At 54.8% G+C, this 7,592-nt stretch overlaps 1 protein-coding gene, 1 long non-coding RNA gene and 1 other non-coding gene across 4 annotated transcripts; 2 read left to right on the forward strand and 1 right to left on the reverse strand.

The window, feature by feature from the left end:
• Positions 1-43: 43 nt before the first annotated feature.
• On the forward strand, positions 44-5,321 carry PHB2 (prohibitin 2). Of its 2 annotated transcripts, XR_010343033.1 has the most exons (9): positions 44-344; positions 490-574; positions 1,177-1,256; positions 1,901-2,085; positions 2,644-2,773; positions 2,886-2,989; positions 3,417-3,494; positions 4,180-4,771; positions 4,975-5,321. XR_010343033.1 is itself a non-coding variant. In XM_064377490.1 (8 exons), the coding sequence occupies exons 1-8, from the start codon at positions 218-220 to the stop codon at positions 4,258-4,260; spliced, it is 870 nt and encodes a 289-aa protein (XP_064233560.1). In that variant the 5' UTR covers positions 44-217; the 3' UTR covers positions 4,261-4,960. The 2 variants fall into 2 exon arrangements, 1 of the variants encoding a protein (XP_064233560.1); XM_064377490.1 differs by lacking the exon at positions 4,975-5,321 and having other exon boundaries at positions 4,180-4,960.
• Positions 3,059-3,328, forward strand: LOC135275559 (small nucleolar RNA U89). The gene has a single exon (XR_010343178.1). It is a non-coding gene; the product is annotated as a small nucleolar RNA U89 (small nucleolar RNA).
• An 876-nt stretch (positions 5,322-6,197) lies between the features above and the next one.
• LOC110568353 (uncharacterized) lies at positions 6,198-7,387 on the reverse strand. Its single transcript, XR_002478647.2, has 2 exons — positions 7,284-7,387; positions 6,198-6,440 (listed from the first exon to the last, which is right to left on the reverse strand). It is a non-coding gene; the product is annotated as an uncharacterized LOC110568353 (long non-coding RNA).
• Positions 7,388-7,592: the final 205 nt, after the last annotated feature.

A 7,592-nucleotide genomic window follows, 5' to 3' on the forward strand; every position in this document is an offset into this window, starting at 1 on the left:
CGGGACTTCCGGATACGCAATTCCTGTGCGCGAAGTTCGGGTCCGTAGTGGGCTCAGGGGGAGGGTTTCGAAGGGAGCGCACTTCCGGTGCCCTTTCTTTCACCAGCATTCCGGGTCCGAACCCTCGTGTTAAGGGTGCAGTACCTAAGCTGGAGTCGGGTAGAGGCGGGCAGGCACCCTCTTCTCACTTCTGGTGCCGCCAGCCTCAAGATTAGACATGGCCCAGAACTTGAAGGACTTGGCGGGACGACTGCCCGCCGGGCCCCGGGGCATGGGCACCGCGCTGAAGCTGCTGCTGGGGGCTGGCGCCGTGGCCTATGGTGTCCGCGAATCCGTGTTCACCGGTGAGCAGCCTTCGCGCGCTCGCCGGACCCTTCCAGTCCCTCCCGCAAACCCCCTGCCTTGTCTTACCCGGTCCCCGCGCCCCACCGGAGTCTAGCACTTACTCTGAGGAGCGGCCTGGCCTGATCACCACCCCTCTCCCCACAGTGGAAGGCGGGCACAGAGCCATCTTCTTCAATCGGATCGGTGGAGTGCAGCAGGACACTATCCTGGCTGAGGGCCTTCACTTCAGGTAATGGCGGCCAGAGCTGACTGACCCTGACCTTCCACCCTTGACGCAGACCCAGCAATGGCTATAGTCGGACGTGCAACAGGATTCAGCGCTGCTCTTTTCCCTCCTCATCCCCGCTCCCAGGACAGTGGGTGCTGCGCGAACCTCCAGCAGTACATAAACTGTTGCTTTCCAGAGGGACAAGAGAATCTCTCCTTGTCTGTGGTCATGGGGAGGAGCAGGCTAAAAAACACGTGGTGAGGGGAAACCGGGCAAAGCTAGTGAAACTGCGGTCTTTTTTTCTCCCCACCGCCCCTTGAGAGGGAGTCTTGCTCCATCGCCCAGGCTGGAGTGCAGTGGCGCGATCTCTGCTCACTGCAGCCTCCGCCTCCTGGGTTCAAGTGATTCTCCTGCCTCAGCCTCACGAGTAGGTGAAATTACAGGTGCCCACCACCACGCCCGGCTAATTTTTGTATTTTAGTATAGACGGGGTTTCACTATGTAGGTCAAGCTGGTCTCGAACTCCTGACCTCAAATGATCTGCCCACCTCGGCCTCCCGAAGTGCTGGGATTACAGGTGTGAGCCACTGCAGCCTCTTAATACCTATTCCTGTCCCCTCCAGGATCCCCTGGTTCCAGTACCCCATTATCTATGACATTCGGGCCAGACCTCGAAAAATCTCCTCCCCCACAGGCTCCAAAGGTAGGTCTGAGCACTTGGTAATCACATGGCAGGTGGGATGATCAAAGAATCAAATCTCCTGTTACATCCACTAGTACACTCTGTTCTGAGAAGTTCGTCTCCACTCTTGACTAGTTCACCTGTTCTCCTAGACCATACATAGAAGCTGTGCTTTGAGTTCCCCAGACCTCTTCCTCCTCCCCACCCACACACACACACACCCCCACTGAGTTAGGTAGCTCACCAGTAACCTGTAATGTACTTCTTTGTACTATACCTAGTGCGGGTCACTTATTTATTTACTAGACTGGGCGCTGGGAATAAAAGATGCATAGAACACACTCTTGTCCCCCAAATCCTTACAGGAAACATGATTATGGTACAGCATAAAAGCACTCACTTTAGAGGTTGCACAGAGTACAGGGGGGAAAAGAGGGGTCAGCTCTGCTAGTGACGGGGTTGCAGTTCAAGGATTCACAGTAGGTGAAGATGCGTTTCACCTGTGCTGTGTCACGTCTTCCTTGTCAACCTGATTAACTCTCCTCCCCCTAGGGTAGCACCAGGCTGTACATCATTGCACGGGGCATAGAGGGAGGCACATGGAGGAGAAAGTGCTTGGGAAAGGGTGTTTGGCCTTGACCAGCCACTGCTGACCTCAATCTCAGACCTGCAGATGGTGAATATCTCCCTGCGAGTGCTGTCTCGACCCAATGCTCAGGAGCTTCCTAGCATGTACCAGCGCCTAGGGCTAGACTACGAGGAACGAGTGTTGCCGTCCATTGTCAACGAGGTGCTCAAGAGTGTGGTGGCCAAGTTCAATGCCTCACAGCTGATCACCCAGCGCGCCCAGGTCTGACTTCCACCACCGTCTGCATGGTGTCAGCCTTTCCCTCCTAGGTCCAGGGTATTGGGAATTAGGAAAGGCAGCTTATTAGAAAAGGATTGTCACCCTACTGCCATTTCCACCTAAAAGCTGTGCTGATTGCCACTGTAAAATAAGGAGAGCCAGCGTTAGAACTCGATAGCACTCGGTGTTAGGAAGCATGGAGGGAAATGGCCAAGTCTTGGCTTTTCCTGCACCTCTTTCAGCAGAGAGCCTTATGTTACAGCTTTGCCCGACAGAAAGCTAATGCAATTCGTATTGTATTGGAGAGAGTGAAGGATTAGGGGTCACTGTGAGCTGGAGCAGTCCTGTGATCTCTCTAAGGTGTCTCATCTGTTGCATGAAAAGATTGAATCAAGTCCCTTCCAACTCAGATGTTGTGGTAAGGCACTGAGGAAGGGTTGATGAGTTTTCTGCCATTCTCAGGGGATCTGGTGTTCAGATGATCACACAACACAACCTTCCTTTCAGTTCTCAAGTCCCCTCAAACCACCCTGCCCTTTCCCTCCTTGCCCCTCCCCCCAGGTATCCCTGTTGATCCGCCGGGAGCTGACAGAGAGGGCCAAGGATTTCAGCCTTATCCTGGATGATGTAGCCATCACAGAGCTGAGCTTTAGCCGAGAGTACACAGCTGCTGTAGAAGCCAAACAAGTGGGTGAGTCGCAAGAGCAGTGGGGCGAGGGCTTCCGAGGTGCAGGAGGAGGAAAGACTCCATGAAGGGGGCTCCTGACCCAGGATTGGGTCTACCTGACTCTATCCCACCACAGCCCAGCAGGAGGCCCAGAGGGCCCAGTTCTTGGTAGAAAAAGCGAAGCAGGAACAGCGGCAGAAGATCGTGCAGGCCGAGGGTGAGGCCGAGGCTGCCAAGATGATATCTTTCTGCTGGAGAGATCTCAGCCCAGCCCATAGGGCGCCTGTGTTCCCCATCCTCCTTCATGGGCAGGCTGATGAGACTAAGGCGAATGCGACTCCGTGCCCTCTGGCCCTTGGCTCCTTCTTGGGGGTGGGGACTACAGATGAGATCTGAAATCTTGGTGGGGGTAGCCGAGGCCTGACTCCCCATTGTAAGGCCAGATCAATAGCATTGCTGGCCTTGCCTTCATTTCTGCTGCTGCCCCCAGTTCCTGGCAGCAGCCTACAGGGAGGCCCACAGGTGGGGTCCAAGGTAGGGCTGGGCACAAGTCACCTGAGCGCAACCTTGGATCTGACAGCCCAGAGGAGGACTGCAGCAAGGGAGTGTGGTAAGGATGGGGCCAGGGATTGAGGCCTGCCTTTGTGTGAACCTTAACTCTGCTCACCTTGGAGAAGCTCTGAGCAAGAACCCTGGCTACATCAAACTTCGCAAGATCCGGGCAGCCCAGAATATCTCCAAGACGGTGAGTGCGTCAGCCCAGCATGTCTGATGGGGCTGCCTTGTGAGAGAAAGTGCTTTCAGTTAAGGCACATTGAAGTAAGGGAATTCGAATCTTGCTTGTTCGGGTTTCTACTCAGGTTGGCTTCTTTAGCCGGTGCAGTAGCTCATGCCTGTAATCCCAGCACTTTGGGAGGCCAAGGCCAGCAGATCACCTGAGGTCAGGAGTGTAAGACCACCCTGGCCAACATGGTGAAACCCCATCTCTACTAAAAGTACACACAAAAAAATGAGCCAGGCGTGGTGGCATGCAGCTATAATCCCAGCTAGCTACTCAGGAGGCTGTGGCAGGAGAATCACTTGAACCTGGGAGGCAGAGGTTGTAGTGAGGTGAGATGGTGCCACTGTACTCCAGGGACAGAGCAAGACTGTCTCAAAAAAAAAAATCGGCTTCTCTGCATCTTTTCCCCTCATCAAGAATGATTCCTCTGGGTTCCTTAACCTTTTGTTCTTGCCTCTTTTATGGTGCTAATAATCATAGCTGCTGCTCACTGCTCTGGATCCCTGAATAAGAGCAGAAACCATGTCTTATTCATTGCTGTATCCCTGCCCCAGCCCACATGTGTTCCATTAAGTGGCTACTGAATTGCAGGGGTCAGAATTGAGGTATTTGCTTAATGTAAGCATCAGTCTTATTTCCTGCCCTGTAGATTGCCACATCACAGAATCGCATCTATCTCACTGCTGACAACCTTGTGCTGAACCTCCAGGATGAAAGTTTCACCCGGTGAGAGATGTGACCACACAGTGGGACGTCACAAGGAATGTGGGACTTGAGTCTGGTTGCTTGGGCTCTGGAGCCTGCTATAGCTGTTCATATGGCTCTGAGAGACACTGAACCAAAATTAGAAAAGGGGGTGGTTGGCAGTTTTTATCTTGCATCTCATAGGATTGATTTTATGAGATCAAATAGGATTATTCACATAAGAAGCACTTTAATTGTAAAGCTTTTATCTAGCCGAGAAGTGATGAAAGATGGTACTCAGTTTTCTTACTCAAGAGCCCTAAAACTGCTCAGGTACATGGAGGGATGTTAGGGAAGGAGACAAGAAATAGCAGTGGCCATGAGAACACGCCACCTCCTTTCATGAGCCTGAGCTTCTTGGCTTCCAGCCCTGTTTGTCTTTTCTCCTGGGAGCAAAGGAGGGTTCAAAGCTGAGTGGGGCCTGAAGCTGTCAATTAACATGTGCATTTCTCTTCTCTGTTTCCTGTTCATCTGGTGATCTGGCACCACAGAGGAAGGTAAGTTGTTGCTGCATCCTTGTTCCTGTGGGGTCCTGCAGGCCACCTTCTCCCAATACCTGCCTTCTACCCCACTGCCTTTCCCACCTCCCCACAGACAAACCCTCAGTGGGGCAGGAGGGTCGTTGAGGGAATGGCCTAGTGTCCTGCCTCTCACATTTATGTCCCCTAATAATGTCATCATCTGTCTTTCTTTCCTACAGTGACAGCCTCATCAAGGGTAAGAAATGAGCCTAGTCACCGAGAACTCCATCCCCAGAGGAAGTGGATCTGCTTCTCCTGTTTTTGAGGAGCCAGCCTGGGGTCCAGCACAGCCCCACCCCACCCCAGTATCATGCGATGGTCCCCCGAACCCCCCTTGGATTAAGGAAGACTGAAGACCGGCCCCTTTTCTGGGGAATTACTTTCCTCCTCCCTGTGTCGGCCGGGGATGTTGGGACAGTGTGTGATTTCTCAGTGATTTCCTACAGTGTTGTTCCCTCCCTCAAGGCTGGGAGGAGACAACCACCAACCCAGGAATTCTCAATAAATTTTTATTACTTAAGCTCAAGTCAAGGCTTCACATGTTCATGAGCAGCACGCATGCGCAGTCACATAGGCACTCCCGGGGCTGTCTTTGTGTCTGCCAGCAGAGAGCGCAAAAGACTCTGGCTGGGGCAGCTAAGGGGAAGCAGGGCCTGGGCTCCAAAACGACCTAAGGTGGGAAGGCTGGCCCTCGGGTCTAGAGGCCCAGCTGCGCTCTTCACCCCACCCTCCATTTCTCCCACATCACCCATTTATTTTAGGGCTGGAGCAGCTGTGGCTTTGCTGAGCCAGATTAAAAATTTGATGAACCCAACAGGAGCTGCTTCCTTGGTAGCAGGGTTCCATGTGGCTCTGGGGAGCCTGCCTGTGCCTGTGGAGGGGCTTCTGTGCCTCAGCCCAGTGGATTGCATGGCCTGATGTAGACCACCAGACCATTTCTCAGTCACCAGGCGTGAGGAGCTACTTGCTAGCAGGGCTCTCTGTGGAGGTGGGCTTGTCACTCCCTCAGCTCTGGGGCCAACAGAACAGGTGCCTGTTGAGTCCACAGATAAGCTGACACTTCTTCCCAAGACAGCCCTTCCTGAATCTCAAGCACCAGAGAAACAAAGTCACCGTTTATACTTGAATCTCCCACTACTGCCCGTTTCCCATCCCTACGGGGAGACAAGGAAAGTTTAGAACTCTAAGACGAAACCTGGGGGCAAAGTATGTACAGGAACTACCAAATGCAGATAGGGCAGCAGGTGGATCTGAACAGAGGGACTGAGTTAATCTGCTTCGACTTTTAGGATGTTTTTCTCTGCTTAGGGTTGAGTATCATGAAAGACGAAGCGGATTCTGCAGCCCCAATCCTGAGTTACTGTGCGGCTGAGATCAACAATAGGACAAAAGACGGGTCAAGTGACCTGGATCAATCTTCCTCATGCTCCTAGTCACACTTTATTTCATGTTCCCAAGGCGGGAAGTCAATGGAGGTGCCTGGGGAACCAGTGTTTCCAAATCTTGCTGCAGCTGTAGAGGCAGCCATTTTGTCTCCTTCCCATTGTTCCCCTTTGCCTAGTGATCCGTCCCCCTTCCGGAGGGGTAAAGGTCAGAGGTCGTTGGTCAGTAGGCCTCCATGGTCTTCAGGGCTCCCTGAAAGTCACTGCCGAAAGAACCGACCCGGGGGCCATCTTTACCAGACAGTGTTAGGAGCTTCACAATTAGACCATCCAACACTGTACTGGAAGATGGACCCAGGGCCGGCCAATGGAGAACTACGGCGAGAATGCTTCACGGACCCTGGCCACAGGCCAGGCGAGGTCTCCCGAGAGGGGGCGAGCCAATCCCAAGCTCAAGGTCGACTGTAGGTTCTGGATCCACTAGGTGACAAATCGCACTGGATGGGAGGAGGGGCCGGGGCCCATTGTGTCCCTGAGTGGCAGCCAGCCAACGAGAGCCACCCCTGGTGCCGCGCTCTCAGCTCAAGACAAGGGGCTTCTGAGGGGCGTGGGAAGTCGGGAGGGGGGCTGCAGCCAGCTAAGCCTTGGGGACCTGACTTGATGGATGTCGCTGACACAGGGACAGGGGCCTCCATCATTACCCGGCAGTATTAGAGACTCCCAACCGCACCCAAACACTGCTGGGTAAGACGAGGGCCCCCACCCAGCCTGCCCACCTTGGGTCAGGAAGCTTCAGGCCCAGGTCCCCTGCGGAGAAGCTGCAGATCCCTGGCTCCCATCCCCCCCACCAGCCGAGTCCCTGGGGACACTTCCGGGTGAGCCTGCTGCCCGCCACCAGCCCCACCCTGGGTCGCTGGTCGCTAGGCCCAGGCTGCGGCCCAAGCAGGCCTTCTGCAGCCCCTCAACCATCGGTGCCCCCTGCCCCAAGCCACTTTCCTCCACCCCCGAAGTGTGCCCCTGCCCGCAACACACACCGACTCACCCACCCTCATCTACCCTCTGCAGTCCCTAGCTCGGTCCAGGACCCCTCCCCTGGTGTCCTTTACCTGTCACCGGGCCCGCTTGCCCCCAGAGAGTGGGTGCCAGGGAGACGAAGGGGCTTTGAGGCCCCAGATTCAACGGCCTAGAGCCCGCCCCGGCCTCCACTCTTCCTCCTTCCTTCTCCACCAGCCCGGCAGCGCAGGCTCCTTACCTGGGCCCCGCCCGCCGCCTTGCGCACAGGTGTGTCCTCCTGCCATAGGCTGCCCCCCCACCGCCTTAACCCCTTCCCTCCCAGCATCAGTCACAGGCACCTCCTCAAAGGCCTCGCCACCCCGATAGGCCTCCCACCCTCTCCCAGAGCCTCTTTTTTCCTA

This window comes from Aotus nancymaae, unplaced genomic scaffold (genome assembly GCF_030222135.1).
Source record: "Aotus nancymaae isolate 86718 unplaced genomic scaffold, 86718_ANA_hifiasm-v0.15.2.pri h1tg000016l, whole genome shotgun sequence".
Lineage (NCBI taxonomy): Eukaryota > Metazoa > Chordata > Mammalia > Primates > Aotidae > Aotus > Aotus nancymaae.

Coding starts and splice junctions, on each gene's coding strand:
- PHB2 (XM_064377490.1), top strand. CDS start 218: ATGGCCCAGAACTTGAAGGACTTGGCGGGACGACTGCCCGCCGGGCCC. Junction 2,086..2,643: donor TGATCACCCAGCGCGCCCAG/GTCTGACTTCCA, acceptor CCCTCCCCCCAG/GTATCCCTGTTGATCCGCCG. Junction 3,495..4,179: donor CCCAGAATATCTCCAAGACG/GTGAGTGCGTCA, acceptor CCTGCCCTGTAG/ATTGCCACATCACAGAATCG.